General features: G+C 37.1%; 1 protein-coding gene across 3 annotated transcripts in view; it reads left to right on the top strand.

The window, feature by feature from the left end:
* AOPEP (aminopeptidase O (putative)) overlaps positions 1 to 23,360 on the top strand; it is a 368,640-nt gene that overhangs the window by 278,377 nt on the left and 66,903 nt on the right. For all 3 annotated transcript variants that reach the window (XM_034773788.1, XM_034773786.1, XM_034773787.1), the window contains one exon: positions 16,936 to 17,052. In XM_034773788.1, the coding sequence (XP_034629679.1) occupies positions 16,936 to 17,052 (117 nt within the window). The remainder of the gene's footprint in view (positions 1 to 16,935; positions 17,053 to 23,360) is intronic.

Raw genomic sequence — 23,360 nt, 5'->3', positions numbered from 1 at the left:
CTTTTTCTCAATAATGGCGTATCATGTTTACACCAGTTACATAAGTAATGCAAATCTATGTCTGTTTTTTACATTGGTCTTCGCTATTTTCTGCCTTACAAAATATTTCTTTCTGTGACTTGTGAAGGGGAAATGCCAAGTACTAAGCAGAAATTGTACACAGTAGATTGACCTAAACAGTCATTTCTTTTGTTGCACTATTTAGATGATGATAATTCAAATATATAACTGTAAAAATGGACTGCCAGTTAATTTACCCCTAGATTTGCAGAGTTGTACAATCTCATTCCCTTTAGCAATAGGAATGTTGCCTTGTTCCTCAATAGCAGCACCTATGGAACGTGCAAACAATAGAACATAAATGTAGCCATCCTTTCGTATGCTAAAATAAAGTTGTCCATTAGTTTGTCTAATATTATTATTATGTTATGCTATATAAAGAATTGAATTGTGAAAAACACACATGATGAATTAATATAGTTGTAAAATTAAACCATGTTACCATGAGTAATAGTATTCTGTCATTGATTTGGATATGTTTTTTTTATGCTTGACCTTCCTGCTAATGTTTTTTCTTGATCCGTGGTAAGGTAATTCTACATCTGTCTATCTAGTCTAATTTTATCTCTCTACAGTATCTAGGTACTTATATGCCACTTGTCCCAGTAGAATCTGAGTACCTTTGTGAAATAGTTCCTCATTGTAAAATATTTGATATATTGTTTCATATGGGAAGTAGGAGTAAATGGATTTTTCATAGTGATGGGGTGAAGTACTACCATTTTTATTTGTATCTATTGCTATTTAATGACTTCAATATCTGCTGTGAATTTGAAACTTGAGAAAGCTTATTAATTTCTTTAGATTCTAAAATGCGATGCTCTGACTCGTGATTAAGACAGTGACTCAGAATGGACAGCAAGGTCTTTTCTTGGTTTTGAATACTGCAGGATAGCTCTGTTTAAAATGTATTTCTTCTTGTGTTAAAATTATCTGAACAACGGCAAAGCCTCGTTTGTGCATCAAAATCTCAATATAGCCATTAAAAAACTTTATAGAATGCATGGTGATTGTAATTTGAATTCTTAGTTACTAAACTTGTTTGTTTCAACTGCAAATAGCACAAATCAATTTTGGGGATTTTCTTTCTCCTGTTTCCATTTATGTCAGTTTATCCTGTACCCATGCCTTCACAAAGCATATAATGGATTCCAGTGCGAGTGGCACAGCGAATTTGACTCCAGAATTTAAATAGAAATTTAATTTGTTGATATCTAAGTGCTAAGTGACAGAGTGTCTCATACAATGGGTGCGTGAGTCTGTAATTTGCATATATAGTTATGTACATTCTCAAATATCCACTTTGACTGTAATTTAGTTGCCAGTATTCAGTTCAGCTCTCCATCTCTTAAACTAACTTCCAAATGTAACTTTCTTAGGGAAGTATTCAGTTAAATTCTTATTAATAAAATAGTAAATCCAGGAAATGCAAGGAAAAGGAAAAAACCAGAAGCAAGTTTCAGCTTTAGCTACACTGAAATGTTGGGAAAAAAAATACTATGGCTTTGAAATCTGGTAAAAGGGTAGAATGTGTAAAAGACTTTGTGGGCAGAAAAATGTCATTTTATCAATGGGTTTTCTTCCCCCCTGCAGCATTTTTTTTTGCTTTTTGTTGAATTTCATACAGCACAAGAAAACTTCTTTGTTCCACTCAAACCCTTGTCAAAGTCCACTTTTTCAAGAAAATTTTATTTCAAAATAAATGTTTCATGCTTTTTTTCTTTACTCTTTTTTTTTTAAAAAAGGTCAATGTGAAATCTAGTCAACTTCAAAACATAAGATAATCTCATAAAATCAACTTTTGATTGCCCTTAACACTAGCAAGTATGACAAAAGAGGAGCTGGGGCATTCAGGAAATAATTTGCTAAAAGCCAACAGTACATTTCCCCATGGTTTTCAGGACCCATCATTGAGACTCACCAGCTCCTGGTCTATGTGAACATGAAAAAAGTTTTTCAAATCTGTGTAATGTAGCTAAAGCTAATCCTTCTTACTGCATGTCCCCTACAGACCTGCTCCATGTTCATTCTCATATGGTTCTGTGATCTGTATGCCAATACTATTATGATACATACTGAGTGTCATGCAGAGCAAATGCTGGTGGGTTTGGACATCAGGACTTGTAAAAGAAGGGGGGAAAATGTAAGTTTTAAAACATAGTCAATCTGAATTCCCCATTCTATCTAGTGCATACAGTAGAAAATGGTAGTTACTGGATTGCTTTTTAAGCACGTACAGATTATTGTAGGGATCCAGAACTATAGACTATGGTAGCCTTGGTATATAAAGTAAGCCATTTAAATGCAGTAAAGGTCACTCTTGCCTTTTTTTTTTTTTTAAATACACATCTGCATTAGCTTCTGTACTCTCCCAACCCCTCCACTCATGGAGAATTAAGAAAATAGCGAGGGCTTGACTGAAAGGGGTATAGTGTGGAATGGATAAAAGTGAAAATAAATCTTTCCAGAAAGAACCAATCTCTGCCACTACATTGAACTCAAGGAGCTTTATGAAACGCAAAATGCACGATTCTGTAACACTGCCTATCCCCACTCCACCCCAGTTCTTTTTCTAGAGACAGGCATCGAGGAGCTCTGGATCTCTGTTACATTAGTTCATATAGGAAAATTCCAGGGCAGCGAGCAAAGCAGTCACTCTCTAATTATTTTTGTTTTTATTTTATTTGGGCCAATTATTTTTCTCCATGAAGATTTATTTAGAACTGTGACACTGGAAAAGGAAGGGCTGGTTATTCACTTGTGCTATGTTAATGATGCAGTCTTGATTTGGTTAAAGCCTGTTGTTTTATTCATTCTTCCATGCTGACTCCCTCTGAGCAGAGATTGATACTGTGCATCAGTCTGTTGAGAAATCATGCAGACCAATCCTCCTCGTTTTAGTGTAAACACATGGGAGCTGGTACGCTGCTGGTACTCTGTCCGCACTAAATTACAAAATACATTTCACTGGCATGCCATGTTTTTGTTTTTATTCAAATTGAAATTGTACATAAATTCTTGGCACAACAATTCAAAATTATAAAGAATATGTGCTACAACTACCAGCCCACCACTGGTAAACTTCAGAGTCTTTACAAAACATATCAAATTTTAAAATGAAGGGTTAAATTTATCCTGTGTGTGTTTCCTTGAAGGCAATAGAATTGCACCTGGGATGAATTTAGCTCATAATCTCCATGAATGAACAATATCTTTTTGTCACAGTGGGCATGGTGGTATTATTTCCCCTGTGAATCGTAATGTTTTAATTAAAGATTCATATGTGTTTTGCCTCCTTTAGTGTGTTGAGCAGTGGACAAAGTCTTTACCCTTTGTTGTTATTGCCATTAGAATTGAAGAATGTGTTGAAACTAGTTTGTACACTGTTTAAACGCTGAAATTAAACCTTCTAATTAATGTAATTACTGGGTGAGAGATGACTGTCCTAAGAGAGAACTGAATATGGAGGGTGTGGAGAGGCAGGAGGGAAAGGGAGAGGTGGAATTTGATCACCAGCAGCAATCTGTAATTTCAAGGGTGGAGCAACTACAGGACTGTTTTGGAATTGGTTTTGGATTGAGAAGAAGAGCTCATACGTTTAGTATGAGTAGAATATTATCAGGCACACAAGGTGTTGTCAGGTGAAAGGATTCTAAGCCAGCCAGCTGACTGCAATGCTGAGCATTAGTAAGTAAAACTTTTTTTCCCCACAAGCTTTTGGTGGTGGTGTTTTTTAAACCCGCATGTCTACTGTATCACATACCTTACCGATACCTGCTGTTCCTTATTACAGAACCTGTTTTGAATATCAGTAAACTTCTCTTTCTTCTCTCCCACTTCCCCAAAGCAATTATTAGAAGAAAAAATTAGTTTGACTATCAGTTGTTTGTTTCAATGGCATTTTTTTTGTTTATGAAAGAAAACACCATCAATTTTGTGGAGTCTAAGAGTAATATGAAAGTAATAAGATTTAAACTTGGATATAAGCTCTTCCCCCTCACCCTTTTCCCCCATTCCCAATAATTTTTAATATGAGCAGTTTTGTTATAAAGCCTTTGAAATATATTTATAAACAGCTTCAAAATTAAGTGTGCATTGAAGTTTCTGGTACCATCTTGGGTATCCATATCACAGTTAAGATTCATTTTGCAAATTACTTTGGGGATACATTTATATGCAACTTTCTTAAGAAGACTTTGCAGAAATTCATCTCTGGTTAACTTTTTAATGGATAAGATACCTAAATACATATGTAAATATATCCCTACTTTTCTAAATGGATCTCTTTCAAGGGCTGGTTAGGTCTTCTTGGCATAATCTAAGACATAGCTTACATTTTGTTCTTCATTACAATGAATATCTTGTCTTATGTAGAGGTGTATTTGACCGGTATCCCAATCTGTAACAAATATTCTCAGACAATGACCAAAACCGGAAATAGCATTTGACAATTGATTTAGATAGCTGATCTGAAAGAGAAGCTAATTTCCTATTAATATGCCTGCCAAAGGCAGAAAATTGGTCTGATACCAACCCAGAAGTGTTCAAAGATGCTTTGAAAATGTATAAAGCATAAAAATCTATGGTCAAAGAATGAGATTGCCAAGTGAACTGAGGAAAAGTTAGAGAACTCAGAGAACACTGCTTTCCCCATACCATTATGATGTAGATATTTGTGATTATTGTGGACCTGTCTTTCAGAGGTACGGAGAATCTGCAGTACCCATTTACTTCTGCAAGATTTGTAAGAGCTCAGCACATTTGACAAGCGGACCCTGAGTGTATAATCCAGTGCTTCACAGGGGTTTGATATTGAAGTCGAGGAGAGCAGTGCACAAAATGGCTTCAAGCTCTAATATACTGTTATATGTATAGAAGTGGAAGTTAAGAATAGGGAGTTATAAAAGACTTTGCAGTTGCTGGCATTTATAATATTTTGTATCAATGTACAGAAGAGACACTGTTGTTAACTTGTACAGAAGTTGATGAATCCAGTAAGTTCTACAGACATTAAGCACAGCTCTATAGAAATTATTCTAAAAATCTAATTGAATAGAAAACAATAGCCTTTCTATAACATTTTAAGCCAGTTTGTAGAGATAATTATATACATACTGTAACATTCTTTAGTAGGCATTAATAATTTCTTATTAAATCCTGTAATTCCTTTCCAAAATGGGCACTGGTGTGGCCAATCCTGCAAACTTTTATACTCGTGTATATTTCCATTGCCTTCGTTGAACTACTCATGCACATAAAGTTAACCATGTGTAAGCATTTGCAGGATTGTGCCCATATTTTGCAGTGTCTTTGGTTTGATTCTTTTTATTATTTTTGTTTCTTTGTTTGGTTTTATTACACAAACAAAAAGTAAAAGCTGCTAATTAATTGAATGTTACAAGAAAAATGTATCCATTTCAGCTTCCTAATTTACCATGTATTTCCCAGTTTTTAAAGAAACACATAAATATGTATGTGCTAAGTACATATATTTATGATTTTTTTAAATGTTTGTTTAAATGTATTTACAATATCACTATGCATATTAAAAATATGGGACCATTGCTTTGTGAAGTAAATACAGTGCATGTATCTTACCAGGGCCATTTTCAAAGTTTAGTGCCTTAACAGTCTTTATTTTTCAATATACTAAAAATAATTAGACGAATCACATAGTAATAATTTTCTAAATTTGATTCTTTGTAAATTAGATTTTTGGTTATACGTGCTCAGAAAATCCATCTTAAACCAGTAAGCTTTCATGGATGTTTTCTTTTCAATAATGTTTTAAAAAATAATCACTCTGTGTCAAGTTTCTTCCTGGATGGAACTTTTATAGTTGAGTTATTAACACCTGAGAATTGAGGTTTGTAATGGAAACTTCAACTCTGTTTTAACCATAGCTGCACAAATGCATCTGAAAAGGAACTTATAAGGCCTTCCTTCACTACTATCACTAGTCACTAGAGATATGTCAACACCACGAAAACAAACAAGCAAATAAATAAAAAACAAGCCTGTAACAGCAAGTCTCAGACCCAGGGTCTACAGACTCAGGCTAACGCTACGCTGCTAAAAATAGCAGTGTAGACATTCCCACTCGGGCTGGAGCCAGTTTAGAGGAGCGCTCTCTTATTTGCTTTTTGAGACATAAATCTCTTGAATGATTTTGAGCACTCAGACTTTGGAAATAGAGAATGTGCTTGTACAGAAAATAAGGCTTAATTTCAGATGTTTGGCTTCAGGCATTATCAACGATAGGACGAGTTTAAGATGAACGAGTTAATAAGTGATTGGTTGGATTATATTGTTTAAACCTTTGTGTGACTAAATTCCATGCTTTGTCACTGTGCACAATGTTTTTAATTCCTTCTAAAACCTACTGTTCAATCAACTTTTTCCATTAGTAGTTGAGCTTCTGAATTGCCAATGAAATACAGTACTTAATTCAGGGGCTAGTCAGCCAATAGTACACAAATAATGCTCAACTACTGTGCAATCAGCCTGCTGTTCTCTGCATTGTCTGCTCATCTTTGAATGTTTTGTTTTTACATTTGTGTGTAAGTTGAGCACTTAAGGGCCTGATCATATTACTCCTTATACAAGTAAGTTTCCCTTTGAAGTTAATGGGAGGTTTTTTTGCATAAGGCGCATGGATTTGGGCTATAAATTCTCCCTCCCACATATTCTTTCATTACGATCAGGAAAAAACATTATTTGGAGATGTTTCGGTCATATCAAGTGATCTTAAAAATAAATATAATGTTCATTCAGGTTAATAGACTCTCCTGTGTTTTTTTTATATGATTTGCTAGTACTTGCTTACTTACCATGAGTCTAGAGGGTGGCCCATAGTAATGTAATGCCTCATCCTGTTCCACATAAAACTTTTCTGAGTTAAGCCAGGGTATAAAATGTCTGGAATGGGATCCAAAGGTACACAGAGTAGCAATGGAATACAGGACACTGTAAACTTTACACATATTACATCATTCTACTGAATGGAAAATAGTATGAGGGAGTGAAGGGCAGGCAGTGAATTTAATTATTTTCGTATGCATTTTGCAGAATAAATAACTTTAATATTAAGATGGGGGTTTGTATGTTGTTGCTCTCAGCCAGAGTCCCATCCTGCACTTCTGTGTTCAGTTTGTGGTCATTTATGATATTTTGGGCAATCATCCTGAGTAATCCCATACTAAAAACTCTCTAACAAAGGAAGAACATAACAGATGTTCTGGCGTTTGACTTAGAAGGCTTGGTGAGAAAACTATTGAGAGGGTGTACTTGAAACAGAATGAACTAGAACCTGAGTCCATTTCAGCTGGAAAATGTTGTTTGCCTAGATCTGGAAATGCAATTGCAAGGGTTTGTACTTGATGTAAATATGCTCAAGGATAAGTGACAGAGATGTAAATGAATGTAAGGTTATATTTCTAAATAAAGGGAAAGAAAAACAATTATTGAAAAAGATTCACCTGATAGATAAATCAAGTAGTGCTTTAAAATGAAAGCGTATAGAGGTTTTGTCATAAGTATTTGTGTGCGCATATGTAAGAGACAGACTTGCAGGAATTTATTGGATATATTTTTGAAATATGAAAAATTAAAGTCGTGTCTCTGTATGTTCATATGCCTATATACTAGATATGGGGAATAAATAATGACCTCTGTTTTGTAAGTACTTTAATAGACTACAGAGCTCTGTTGAGATCCCAACCCTGAGAGTGAAAATAGAGTAGATTTTGACATCTCAAACGGCATATGTTCTGTGGAATCTTCATGATCAAATTTATCAGTTTTTAATATAATATAACACACTTTAAAGTGCATTTCCTGCTGCTATCCCTTCTCTTCCCCTTGCTCCAAGTCCTTTTGTGTGTTTCCTCACTTTCATTGCTATTACACTTGACAGGTAGTTTTAGTGATATGTTTCCAGAATCAATAAAAATTACTGATTTTTAACTATTTTTCACTAAAAACAAATCAGAAGCTGATTATCTAGTGTAATTCCATTGATGTTAATGGAGTAGAACCAGTGTAAAACTGCATTAGTGGGCAAAGAATCATGTCCATTATCATGAGCTAAAAGTAATTGTTAAAGGCATATCTCCGTGGCGAAATTGCTATGGAAACCCATAGTCTAACCCATAAAAGGCCAACTCCTGCCCATCTTTAATATTGGAAAAATTTTCATCTGAGTCAGGTGAGCAGAACTGGGCCCAGTGTACCATTTATATTCTATTACTTGATACCCAGTATCGGCGATTTTTAAAACCTCAGTGTTCCAAATGTCTTACCTTTAGTACTTAAAAAATAAAAAAAATTCTAGTTCTTCCCATAGACTAACAATGTACAAAACCCAACTCAAACTGTTAAGCTTCTCTTTGCACTACAGTAATTTAAAAATAGCCAGGTCAAATCACAATTTGGTCTAGGAAATTTCAGCCTGAATTAAATGTTTATGGATGAATTATTAAACCTTAAAAATAGGGATGTGTAGCAGAGATTCTGGCAGATATACCCTTGCAGTAACAATGTTAACATTAGCCACTCCCACTGTATTTAATAGCACTGGGCCTGATAAGAATATTACACAACACTTGCCTAAATGTCCTCTGATCCACCACAATGAGTAAGTACCAAATATGTTTATCTCCTGTAATGGGTTTAAATCAAATCTCTTCCATTTCCCATATGTTTTTAATCATGAATAAAAAGTAATGGATATGCCTACACATACAGTATGTGATATACCGAATAATCAGTGTGAAATTTATATGTATAGAATAGACATTAAAAGTTTAGCCTATTGTCTTTGAAATGGAATTACTGTGCTCAAGGGTAAAGTTATGATGAAACGTTTCTTTGTGAAAAGCAGGGCTGGGGAAAAAACGCCATATAACCTGACTGAACCTGCATTAGAAGCCACCTGGTTTCCATTTTGCTGGCTCAGCACTTTGTTAGATCATATAGGTTTAATCATTTATGACATTTCAGTGCACTTAGATTAGATTGCAGATGTTGAATTTATTCTTAAATGGATCTTCCCTCCATTAAGTAAATTATTGACAAATATTTTGTGCCAGGGCTTAAGAAGAAGATATTTCAGCTTGAAAGCTGGTAGCAACTGCTGGCCTTTTTAAAAACATTATGGGTCACGCCTAGCGACGATATCAACAAGGTGTACCAAACTAGGGACTGTAGAAATGTATTTACGTTGCTAATTCTAACCAGTTCAAAGTACTGGTAAGATGAAATCCTTGTATTCTCATCTTTCTGGAGACTACAACATCCCACTACATTCTCCTTTTCCCCCCCTGTTGCTTTAATGCTACTCTTAAAAATACTTTTTGCAATGTTTAAGAAAAATAACTTTAATTTTTCAGATGTGAATATCGGTTGATTTTGGGGGTGGTGATGGAGGGGAATGGATCTTTACAATGAATTAATGTACATTCTATTAAAAAAAAATGTTAAGACCCTGATTCTTTAGCACACATCTGCATGTGCTTACCTTTAAGCATATGAGTAGTCCCAGTAGCTTTGTTGGACTGGGGCCTAAGACATTTAAAAGATGTACAGCATTGGTTATGGAAGTGCAAACTGGTTAATCAATATAAGAATTTAGGGCCAGATTTTCAAAAGAGCACAGTTCCCAATTAGGATCCTCCGTGAAATGGGCGCAATTTGAAAAGGGCTCAGCACCCAGCAGCCCCCATTGACTTAGTGGGAGTGGTGAGTGCTGATCTCTTTTGAAAATCTGGCCCTTACAGGTTGCTCTTTTTAAAATATCAAATAATTTCCTTTAATATGGTTTCTAGGGTTACATTGCTAATAGTGTTGCACACTTGAGAGAAAATTGTAATTGAAAAAACCTTTCCAGGCACACCAGTGGCCACCATAAAATGCAAAAAGCAACAGAGCGTCCTGTGGCACCTTTAAGATTAACAGATGCCACAGGACTCTCTGTTGCTTTTTACAGATCCAGACTAACACGGCTACCCCTCTGATACTTGACATAAAATGCAACTGTATGTAAGTTTTTGGTTGCTTGTATATTGACAGTTGCACTATGTTTAACATCCAGCATACTTTATCCTCTTCATTTGAAAGGGAACATTGAAAGTCTTTGAGATCAAGATAATTATGTTTGTGTTGCATACATAATTTTGTACTATTCTTCTGGTTGCAAGCCCTTCACCCAGCAAATATGTTCCTATGGATAAAGGAGACAGAATAAATCCTATTGAATTGTTTTGGCAGATAATAGCTTTAGAACAATAAATTATGTAAGACTGTCGCCTTCAAAAAATGAAAATTTTGATGTTACAGATCTGAAAGTAATGCAAATGTATTCTTAGTCAAATATATTACCTCAATGCCAAATTTGGCATATTTACCTGTAGCTAGTGATAGAAGATCTTTTAGTTGTAACAAAATTGATATTTCTAAATGCATCATATATTGACTTTTGATGGTGTATATTTCATTATTTTCTTCAAGGAGTTTGACAGTAATCTTTGGATATTAATATTTTATGGGAACAACAACAACATTTTCAGTACATTCCCCATTTTAAAAAAATTGGGGGAACACAAAAAAGCTGTTTGTTAAACAAAGGTCAGGATACTCTGAGGAGAGCTTGAGAGAGCCACCCACGATGGGGGGACATATTCTGTCAGAGCTAGTTTACAGATAGATGAGCCTGTTCTATAGAGACAAACATTTATCATATTTCTTAATGGTAGTTAAAACAATAACAATATAGAGTATTGAAATTACTTTTTAAAGGTGGGAAGGGTTGTCCAGTTGTATTTTAAGATGTTCTGAATTACAAACCAAACTGATTTTTCTATAGCATGCATTTTGTAAACAGTGACCTAAACTGTGTGCTTCTTCAGTTTTGTTAGTCTCTGAAATAGGCCTTTTTTTTTATTCTGTGATTCAGTTCAAAGCATTTTTTTTGGTCAGCTGTAGATTTCATATATATATCTGTGCATTAATCCAACTGCAGACTAGCTCTCTCAGAATTTCTTAAGTTACGTTGTACCACAACATATAGTTTAACAGCTGTTTGTGTGTGTGGAGGTTTTTATTGAATTTGCATGCTATTTGATATTGAGCATATTTTGTCCCTGAAGGAAAATGGCCTGTTTTTCATTTAAAAGAAGTGACTGCACAGACAAACAGCATTTAAGAATATTGTTTAAGGTAAACCGTGACCAGGTCTGTCTAAATGTGTTTGTTAAATAAGTAGTAGTATCTTGAATTCTCAGTCTTATTTCTTCTGGACATTGTGAGGAGAGATTTGTTTTAAGAAAGTTTTCATTTAATTGCAGCCAGCAGAAAACAACCCTGAAGGCAAATTGTCCATACGGAGAGTTTACTACTCAAGAGTCTTGCTTTTTTTTTTTTTGGTTTGGTTGGCTGGTTCAGAGTAGAGGCTAAGAGAGGCCCTATAAATCTTTTCTGTTGGACCAGTAGCAATGCTTTCTTATCTGCGTTTAATGAGGAAACTCCATTCACTAACAAAGCTGTGGATTGTTTTTTTTCTTATGCAAAGGATGGGGAGGAATTCTGTTTGACTTTGGGTAATCTTTAAAAAAAAATAATAATTTTTTTTTTTTCAAGATTTTCTGGGACTGTGTTTAACCAAGGAAATGCTGCTGGATTCTATTGCGTTTCTGAAACGAAAAACCTTCTCCATATAATTTTCAAAGGTCAAATAGCTTTAATTCTGTTTTGGCCATGTTTGTGTTGAATTTCAGCCAGCATTCTCCAGTGTACAGTAGTGACTTTTTTCCTTTCCCCCTTGTTTTCACTCAGTATAAACAGTTCCTTGCTGTAGTAACATAGACAAATATAGCAGAGGACTCTTTTCTTGGAGAAGTGTCTCCCCATGCATTTCTTAACCATTTTTGGGAAGAATTGATCTATCTGTGTATGAGAGAGAGGGAGGCAGTAGCTGTAAATTGAAGTGACATCATATGTATTACTTCCATTGATCCGCTTTTAGACTACAGCCAGGATAAAAGGAAATGGCATCAGGGAGGAAGTATGCTCATTTAGGCTCAGATCCCAGTGTGATAATGGAGTAATAATAGAAATCACGCCACTGTCAATCGGTTGCTGCATTAGTCCGAGGCGCATTTCCCCTCCAAGGAGGCTTTCAATGACTTCATTCAAGTGTAGGCTGAAGCAAACGGGATATTCAGCATACCAGCTGTACTACTTTAGTGATTTGTATCCTGGCTTAGGGGTGCAGCGCAAGCAGTGGTGCTGTGGATGTTCAAATGCATATATCTGTCACATTTCATGGCTTTGAAAGGTCAGTAGTCAAATGTTTCAATGACATTTTTCTAGTATAAATGGTGAATCTGGCATTTATTGCATTATTCTAATGGGGGAATTGACAAATAGTCTTTTTTAGTGTGGGTGGTCTTCTGGGATGTGGGGCCGATGACCTTATAGCTACATTGAGAGAGCTTTGAAGAGGCAAGATTCATTGTTGTTTTTACAGGCTATGGGTGGTGTTCAGAAAATTCATATTTTATTCCAAGATGCTTTGTGGAAACTTTCTAAAAACTGTTAAAAGTTCTGAGATTTACTTGTAGCACCATATCCTATTTGGAGCATTACTGAATTATAGTTTGCTGTGGATAAAATAAAAGATAGCTGTTTTCCCTTGTTCCCAGATGTTTAGTAAACATTGAATCTCAGTATTTAGAGCAGGAGTGCATTTGTAAGCTACTTCAGTGACAACCTACAGTTGTTGTTGTTTTCTGGACGAATATTGTCCCTTTTTTCCCTCTTTGGTCTCTTTCAAATACAAAATCAGTTTTGGTGTGCCACATCTTTTCAAAATTGTGTTTCAAAGTTAAAGGTCTAATTGTACAAACTTAAAAGCCATTGTACCAGTCCACGAACAAGAAGCAATGTCGAATACGCTCTATCTGAAAAGAAAAGCAAAAGTATTCAGTATCTTGGTAGAGGTAGTACAGACAGCAACTTCAAAAGCAAGGCCAGCAAAATAAGATTCACAGTATTGGGGAAATGACCTTCTAGCTGGGATATTGTTTAATTGTGTGGAACATTACAAAAAAGCTCCAGTGTGCTTGATCACAACATATTAATTCATTCCCTTTTTGTAGTATTTGTACAGTAAAGTACAAAAAGCCTTGGGAAAAGAACTTGTTTTCTAAGGGGCTTGGGGGCGGAGGGGTTGGGACTAGAACTATCTGCTTTAAAATATATGTACATGACATTGTATCTGTCATCGCCATACTATCACTACACCAACTGGTAGCATTAGATCCATGTTGTAAATAGTGTTTTAATTCTGACCACATTTTCTGGCGTAAGATTTCTCCTTTAATAATCACATCAGACTGAGCATTTTTGTGTGACATATATTCCCTTATTTGTCAGAGAATTTTTGCTTTTTAATGCAAAAAACTGTTTTTATTTTTTCCAGGTAGAAATAGACAGTGGCACTGTAAAATTTGCCTTCCCATACTTTGTTGTTGCTATATCATATATTTCTACTAAACATTATGGCTCAACATACAGTCAGAGAATTCGATTTCTCAGAAGTTAAAATGCTTTTCTGGTACTTATAGTGCAATTTATTACTATTGTTATTTAACATTTATATTGTGTTAGCACCAAGAAGCCAGCTAGGCCAGGGTCCCATTGTTCCAGGTGCTGTACAGACATATGGAAAATGACAGTCCCTGTCCCACACAAGACAACAGGTGGATGAGACAAACATCGGGGTCAGGGTTGGGGATGGGGGAGACAAGGTAACAAACGATAATAGGATGTTTGCAATTGATCAGACATCTATATATTTATTTACCAAGTCTGAAGTTTTCTTAAATTATAAAAAGGTCTTTAAAACAAAAAAGAGAGAAAATAGTTGCTTTACAAAACCATTCCATCTGGGAAAAACAAGGAATCTGTACACAAATGGGGATTTTTGTAATAGTCTTTGCAATGAAGCTTTGTGGAGCTTTCCTCATCTTGCTGCAAGCTACATGTCATGTTAGGGAGAGTCCTTTTAATAAAGGGGAAAAAAAACCTGAGGGAATAGGTTTGTGCTCCCAGCATTTCAGTTAAAATGAATAAGAAAGGACAAAATGCTATAGCTGTGCCCACTTACTGCCACTATAGTTGGGTCTGTCAGCATTTCCTCCGTTAATGCCTCTACCTGCTGCGCCAAACACTCTGTTCAGTAGCTCATAACGTGGCCTTAAATTATGCTGTGAGCTGTAACCTGGCATACAGGGTCCCATCCCAGGGACTTAGAAAGTTGGGAAACTAAGAAGTTACAAGTTTCTGTTGTTTTTTTCTGTGTGCTCAAATGTAATATAAATTTTAAACTGTAATTCTCAAAATGCAGCACAGCACTAGACACAGTGAAGTAAATTAAGGACATGATTATTGCCTTACCTCTGAATTTCATTGCTTCTGTTGGCCTAAATCAGATTCCCCAACGTTATTTTAAATAAGAGCACTTTGTGTGTGAATTCATATTACCGATATGGGGAAGAACCTTGAAAAATAAAACAAAACCCCAACTACTTGCAGTTTCTAAAAACTAAGGGTCGCTGTATTATCCTTCTGTTTAGCAGAGAAAGCTTTCTAAATAAGCACATGGTGTTCTGCAGCATTTCAAATTTTATTAGCATTCAAAATAAATTCAGTTTCCAAGCAGAGCCAATTCCCAGACGTCTTTCCTGTCTATTGTGTCGTCCCCCCCCTTCTCCTCCCCCCCCCCCCCTCCCCCCCCCCCCCCCGGCCACTTGAAGCAGCTGCTCTTGGACTAAACAATAAACATTTGAGTTGGCATTTTAGTGGGTGACTTTAAATTGAAATATTAATCATATTTATTTTCATTTATTACTATTTTTAACTTTTCAGTTTTCCTTGCAGTTGGCAGGTTTGAGTGTTACTTTGAAAATGTTCCAATTAGAACAAGTGAGTAGGTTGTGGCTTTTTTCAAACTCCAAGAATACAGCTTTAATAATAAAAGAATGCATTGTAAGGAAAACAGATTGTTAAAATGCTAGTGATTTATGTCCCTTCTTATTAGCATCTGATTTATGTGCTAATGCCATGCGATGTCAGTCGGAGAGTGAAGATAATGTCTCATTGCTTGTTTAGCTGGTGATATCTGCCAAAGCTTTACAGGTTAAGATTTGAGCAGAAAATTCTCGATTGCTTCATGGTCTTTGAGCAGAAAATTCTTGATTGCTTCATGGTCTTGTTGCCAGAGTGCTGCTTTTTGGCATGCAAGGGGCTGTCATTAAAATAAAGAAACATTTAGGAATTCTCTGATACTTGTATCCGTCCAGGGGGTCCAAAGCAAAGTGAGAGGGAACCTTTTTTCATCTCAGGCTAATCGTAAAGTAAGGGCTTGTGTAGTCCAAGCAATCAACCTTGGCTGCAGTGTCTTTCGTGAGAAGAAGATGATGATGAAAGTAATGTTCTTTATGTCTGCCTTTGGCTGGCTCCAAGAAGGCAGGGTGGAGTGGTGGGCAGCGCAGCAGGAGGAGAAGGCCTTAGATGGAAAGGAGACCCTCACAGGGCTCCAGAATGTGACCTCAACTTGGAACAAAAGTGGAATTAGGGTGGAAGCAGTATGATTTTGTTCTTTAATAATCTGCAAAATGTTAGAACTGAGTAATGCTGGGTTTGTATTTTGTATGCAAGAATTTAAGTTGATGATGTGTTTCGTTTTGTTTTCCTTTTGGTGTCCCAGAATGGAGAAAATGTGTGTGTGGAAGGTAGGGGAAAGCATTTGAGTGAATAAGGAATCTGTGATAGGACTTTCAAAACCCTGAATTTCCAGTGTGTTTCCTGGCAGCTAGTGTGTATTCTTACTTTGTGCTTTCCGTGAATTATTTATTTGTTCATCCGATAAGCCTATTAAATGAAGCACTTAAGCACTCACTACATCAGGCGTCTTGCGCTTTTTCTCTTCAGGCTACTAGTGGTTCATCTAAAAAATGTTAGGTTTTGGAATCAGGAACAACTGCTAAATATATATACACAATAGGCGCATAGACATTATATCTTTCCCTTCTTTTTGGTATGAGAATGGATAACTTATGACTCTTTACACTAGAAATGTGCTGTCACAGTCTTAATTTTGCTGCATGCTACGTATTTATATCATGTTTCTTTGTACACTGCAGGAATACAGTGAAATTGTTTATATAATAAATCAATAGACCCCTGATGTAGTTAAACATTCATACGTCTGGTGGCCTCCTGAAGTGATGCACTATAAATTATCATTTTGTTTCTACCCCCACCAAGCCTCAACAAAATGAAATTACTTAGCATATGTATTCCATAAAGAACAGAGCCTATTAATCCAAGATAATGTTTGAATAAGAAAACATGATTTTGATCTGATCTAAATATAGAAATGAAAAGCCATGGAAAATGAGTCTTAATTAGGCCCCAGAACAGAGTCTTTCAAAATACAGACAACATGAACTCTGAGGTTTTTCTAAAATCAACTAGCTCTTCATCAACTAGGTCAACATTTCAAACACATGCTAGAATTACACAAGTATCAGGGGGTAGCCGTGTTAGTCTGTATCCACAAAAACAACAAGGAGTTCGGTGGCACCTTAAAGACTAACAGATTTATTTGGGCATAAGCTCTTGTGGTAAAAGACCACTTCTACTCACGAAAGCTTATGCCCAAATAAATCTGTTAGTCTTTAAGGTGCCACTGGACTCCTTGTTGTTTTTGTAGAATTACACAGGTTATCCTAGCCTTGTTGTCTTTGCTCTATGTCAGTTTCATTGCTTAGTAAGCAGAGTTTTATTCTGACAATACATGTATTTTACTCTTAGCTTCTCCCGGACCAGCTGGTCTTACTTCTGGAATCTCTGTTGGAGGAGAAGACGTTATGTCTCAGAACTCTGCAGTGCTTAGAGAAAACATACCACCTTGATGAGCAGGATTCAGAGGTAATTCATTAACAGTCCCACTGCAATATTAAACAGAGTCATTGTGCTATTGACCAGGAATATTGACATTCCATTAGGACCCACGGCTATTCAAGCTCCTTTTTCCATTATTCTAAAATTATGTGTATATGTACTACTGAAGAAGCAACAGGTACAGTATGCCTGCCTTACTCGGTATTTCCTGTGTGAATGTGTGTGTGATATTAGCGTATACTGTGCATATGCTCATATGTTTGCATACTGTAGTTAGACTATCTAAAATAATTAGTACAGCCAGTTTGCATAGCCTCCACTATGTGTGTATATGTGAACAGTACATGTGCCTTTAAGAGATATGTGCGCACACATGTTAAAACTGCTTACTTCATATATACATATTGTATATATGGAACTTGTATGGTTTTGATAAGGTGTCATACCTCAGAATTTGGTCTAAATTTCTTGTTCCACTTGATCAGCTCATTGATTGCCTTTAGCTAGCACTCAGGCCTCACTTATATAATATAAAATTGTGCTTTTATGAGAGAGTAAAATTATTTCTGTGTTCATGGGATATGAGTTCCAAGGAGCAGCTAGATCTTTACAGCTGCATCCATTAATTGAGTATGTGTTTAACAGTCATGGGAGAAATTATTATTTGCATGATGATATAGATGTGCTCCAAGGGCTTGCAAACTTAGGGCCCTGATTCTGCAAACACTTACTACCGGGCATAGTGTTAACTGTGGGATCAGCGATCACTTAGTGCTTAAGGTTTTTGCAAGAGCTGTGCTTTATTCTGTGTCCAATTTCAACTGGCTCTGCATAATAAGATGTTCACAGTGCCTCGCCCAGACACTGTCTGGGAACTACAGCCATTAAAGCACAATTCCCATACCATATCTTCCCTTTTGATCCAAAACTTAATAACACTTACTACTACTGTACAATAGTCCCAGTGACTTATCAGGCTGAGAGAATTTAAATCAATGGGACTGCTCATGGTAGTAAGCAGTATTCACAGTAGTAAATGTTTGCAGGCTCCGGACCCCAAGTAGACAGTGTTCAGAGAAAGGACATTTAGGAGAAGATGGAGGAAATGAAACCAATCCAGGAAATATGCATTGTGTAGATGCTGGTTAGATGTTCATAAACAAAAAATGGTTAGTTATTGAGGAGAATATATTCATACCAGTATAATGAAGGAGCACTGTTGAACTTAAGATATTTGACTCCTATTTAATTAAAAACTACTGTGAACACCACAGATGGTCACTGTGCATGGTTTATCATGTATAATTGAAATTTTATGTTAGTAATTAAAATGGAAGGAAAGAGTGAAATCTGGCTCATGTTTGTTACAATAAAACGGCTAGGTAGAAATTGTAGTATGTTTTAGAGCCCTGCATAAATCCAAACATTAATTTAAAAACTCCAAACTGCAGTCTAGCCTTTTTCAAAAGAACTTTGCCAGGTGACATTTCAACTGTTGCTATTTATTTCAGCTTTTTATTTTTTGTTTATCAGAGTTTCCAAGTACCAGACTTATTTTTAATTAGTATTCAAACAGACTTTTCTATTTATAGGAATTAGGATATATTTTAATCACAGATGAATGCCAATGAAATGTCAGGAGTTCTATAAAGGGAAGAGGAATAACTAGGGAGGTAGGATCAAAGCGGGAGCTCTAGTGTTTCTATTTCATGCCAGTGAATTGTGAGCTACTAGACCTTGGGTTTAGGGTTGTTTTGATATGTTTTTCCTCCTTAAACTACATAAATTCAGAGGGGTTGGGTTTTTTTGGTAGCAACTGCACACCAGTGATCTTTCATATTTTTTCTCTCTTTGCAACAAAATTATGACCTCAACAAAAGAAGCATAATCTCTGTTTTATTATACAAGGTGAAACCAAGGGCTTAACAGACCTTTAAGAAGTACAACGAAGATAACATTACCATTAGAGTTTTACCAGTCATCAGATCAGAGACACGTACAGTCCTTTAAAGGGAATGTTAGTTAACACACTGTCACATACCTAAGAAAGGGACCTTTCGTGTTTCAAACTACAATAAGTGCAGAGCAGAGTTTCTTTATAAAGACACTGGGACATGGAATTGCAGGATTCCAATCCAAGCTTTTAGCTGAGCTGTTCGTGTCTAAGTTTGATTAGCTGGGACATTAATCTGTTATAGTTAAACCTACATAGTTACAGGATCTCAAATACTTTTATTAACAAAACTTTAAAATGTGAGTATTAGAAATGTAAGCATTCAAAATTGAAGGCATAGAAGTAAAATGAAAGCTGTTAGTGTCACAGTTTTTATTAAGGATCTTTTTTGTATGTAGAACATTGTCATTTCCTGGCTAGCAGCAGACCGCTCAGTAAAGTACACTAACTTCTTCATTATTAAGAAGTAATTATTTCCAGTTACATTAATTCGTGTGCTGGAGATTAGCCATGATCAGACCAACAGTATGCTAAACTGGTATAATTCTTTAAAACAGGCCTGGCACATGGATCCTACTATTAGCAGAAATTGTCAATGGAATTATCCAGTACACCTTTCTTAGTACTGTAGGTAGCAAAGTGACCTCACTCTGGTAACAGAAGGAATATAAAAATATTAATTTCTCCTGCTAGTAAACTAAAGCCATGTCTACACTTACAAGTTTGCAGCGGCACAGCTGTATTAATACAGTGCTGTGCCACTGTAAGAGGGCTCATGTAGCCACCTTATGCTTATGGAAGAGAGCACTCCTGTTGACATAATAAAACCAGCTTAATGAGCGCTGGTAGCAGTTTCGGCAGGAGAGTGTCTCCCACCGACACAGTACTGTATACACAAGTGCTTATGCCAGCAAAATTTATATCACTCAGGGGTGTGTGTTTTTTTTTTTTTCACATCCCTGAGCGACAAAAGTTTTGCCGACATAAGTGCTAGTGTAGACATTGCCTTGGTGTGTATGTGTGTATCCATTTCAGATTTTGTATTGCTAATTTGGGGGGAGGCAAGGAGTCTAAATAATCTCACCCCAGTCAGCTGTGTGGAGAGATGGGTAAGGAGGAGAACAGAGAACACAAAATGCCTCTGGCAGCTTTCATAACTCTGGGCAGATTGAGAAAAGACACATTTTTCTCAGTCTCTTGCGCTCTCTCTCTCTCTCTCTCTTTTTTTTTTTTTTTTAAAGACTTTGGTGTCTTTATAGATTGCTGCTTTGATACTTTAGCACAGCAGCATCAACATAACACTGAAACCAGTACAGAAGCAGAAAGGGAATATATTGTACAATAAGGTCTCGAGTCCAGTATATATGGAGATTGGGTATGCATGTATTAAGCCTGTTTTGGCCCTGAACTACTCTGTAGCTCACTCACATGTCACACTCCCTGTCATATATCTCACTGGAGATGTAAGTCTCTTTTCTGAATTTCAGAAACACTGCAGGTGAACTGATGATTATTGCTCAGCTTTTCACCATATAGGAGTACAGTGCAGACCATTCCTTCCAGCTTCTGTTTCTTGAAGTCTTTATACACATTTGTGAAGCATTAACCTTTCTCTTTCCAGTTGAACATGCTTTCTGTTCCAGCCAATGTTTCTCTTCTAAACATACCTGCACTTGCACACTGCACTGTATGGAATCAGAGAAGTGTGGGACTGGAAGGGACCTCAATCCAGTCTAGTCCCCTGCACTCAAGGTGGGATTAAGTAATAACTTGACCATGCCTGACAGGTGTTTCTCTAACCTATTGTTAAAAACCTCTAGGTATGTTCCTGTGAGATACAAACTGCTATGAAATGGGTCATTCCCTTGTGCAGTACAGTTCTCACCTCCCCACTGTGCGGCACTTGGGTGTGCGGGGTTTTCAGCCTTAGGGTCAAACACGATTTCAAAAGGACTAAGGGGCCAGAATCAGTACTTGGGGGCAGATTATCTGCCTTGTTCTGTTCCCTTTTGTGCCACTTGGGCAACTCAAAAGGAGCAGGTGCCACCCACAAGTCCCATACACCAGGAAATTCCCAGAGGGAAAGTCCGCATGTGACACGGAGCTAACATAACTGGCTCCTATATCTCCCTCCTTACAGCTTCTCATGGGGCACATTGGGGGTAGGAAATGGCCATGCTGGAGTGAACTGTACTTCAGTTATCTCCAGCTCGTTTATAGTCGCTAAGGGACTGTAGCTGTTTGGCAACAGCTAGAGCAAGACCTAGGCTGCACTAAACTGTGCTGGGGCAGAATATCGAGGAAGCTGTAAGTAGTTGATGGTTCTCCGCTGCTCCTTCCCCCGCATGTCTGTGTAGCAGTGGGGAGCCAGCCTTTGCAAGGCACTCTGCTAGACTCAGCAGAACCAGCCGAGCTCCTGCCTTGCTCTCACTGGGGCTGCCACAACCCCGTTGGTAAGCAAGCAACGGAGCTACCAGAGCTACACTCCTCCCTGCTGGAGCAGGAGGGTGCTGAGCAGCTGCAACAGGAAAGAGAAAACAGCTGCTCAGAGTACTCCCTGCTCACATGGAGCTGTTCCAGAGGCTGCAGGGGCAACCATGGGAGGCAGCGCCACTTACCTGCTCCACCCAGGAATGGGCTGATTTAAACACCAATTAGGGAGTATGTTGTCATTTCATAATTAAATATGTATAACACAATTGCCCTTGGCTGCCATTGTTGGACACTGTCTCCAGGGCCAGATGTGGGACACCACTGGTCTAGTAGGACTATCACTAGTCATGTTACCCTGTCTAAGACCTCGCATGGTCTAGGATGCTTGCTTAACTGTACTAACAGTATATCCCTCCTATTTGTGTTGTGCACATTTACAGTGAATAATGATTTCATTGCAATAATATTTCCCATGGACAGTTTAAACATAGGGACATTTGGAGAAGGCACAGTAATCACAAACCTGTACGTTTGTTTTCCAGCTATTAAGTGCAGTAATATGAAATGTATGAAATGAACATGTAAAATACATCTTTAAAAACCATTTCAGAGAGTTGTAGTGTCTTCTACATTCTAAGCTTTTTTTCCATCATCATCTTTCAGTGATTCAGCTGCCCCAATGTAGCGTCTCCTTGCAGTTACGCAGGTGAGAGCCAATTACATGGAAGAATTATTCTGCCGCCCCTCCTTCCCTCTCTTCTTGCCATGTTGCTTCCTGCAAGGTGATAAGGCAATCCTTGGTCAGAGTACATGTCCAAAGACTGTCTGTGGTGTATCAGGGGAGATGAAGTCCAGCAGGGGAGTCCAGCCCATAGAGGAGCATGGGGACACAAGGGCATGAAACTATAACTCTCATGGAGATTTAGTTTTTGAGAAAAATGTCAACATTTTTTACCAGAAGTAGACACTTATTGAAAAAAAATTAGCATAATGAAAAGCTCAATTTTACATAGAAAAACAATTTTTCTAGGTTTTTAAAGGCTTAGGTTAGATCCTTAGAAGTTTACGGCCAAAGTTTTTAGTGGGTCTTCTTAATTCCACAGTACTTGTGGTTGCATGCTCTAGTTTGTATACACAAATGGATATCCTGGCACATACGATAGGCATAATTTTACAGACTCCCTGTACTGGGGGTCAGAAGCTATTTTGTTGTAAGCCCCCAAACAAGGAAATGAAGCAGCTCAGTGTGGACTGTGTAGGTAGAGTGAATACAGCATCCAAGAGGCTGCCAGTATGGCCAAAATCCTTTGTTCCCTTTAGCTCTACTTACGTCGTATTCTCCTTCTGGGCTGAAGCTTCAGCTGATAGAATTATAGAGAGAGCTATCTGTGCTCCCTCGACATATATTTTAAGCACTGATGACTTTACGGATGAGTATTGCAGAATTTAGTTGTAGGGCGCGTAAAGCTGCAGTCTCCTAACCATGCTTCAGGCTTAAGGGATATTTTGGGGACTGTTTGTTCCTTATTAGATCCCCTAACCCAATCGTATTTCCTTTCTTTTCTCTCATAGCAATGTTAGATTTGGTTATGTGGGGTTCCCCCTCTCCTGTTTTTGGGGAAGTTGCTATAAAGAAATCTATAGTCTGTGTTGGTAGTAACCAAACCACAGAAAAAGCATTTTTTCCCTTCATTGGTTAATTATTTCCTGCATACAGTTGCCTTTTATTTGTAGTCACAGAACAATGGGCCACCACTTTATTGCTCTGTTTCTGCTTTACAACTGGCTGAAGCCTCTCAATTCTTTGAGACTGTTAGCCTAATAATAAATATCATCAAGCCTGTATGCATGCATGGGCTTGCTTGCTCTTAGAGAGTATTATGTTTATGTATCAGCCATTGTGTTTAAAATTTGGGAAGAGAGGATAGATTGGCTTGAAAGGAGAGGG

The sequence above is a fragment of the Trachemys scripta genome, chromosome 6, assembly GCF_013100865.1.
Source record: "Trachemys scripta elegans isolate TJP31775 chromosome 6, CAS_Tse_1.0, whole genome shotgun sequence".
Classification (NCBI taxonomy): domain Eukaryota; kingdom Metazoa; phylum Chordata; order Testudines; family Emydidae; genus Trachemys; species Trachemys scripta.
The sequence above is the reverse complement of the archived record's forward strand: the minus strand, read 5'-3'. Positions and strand labels throughout refer to the sequence as shown.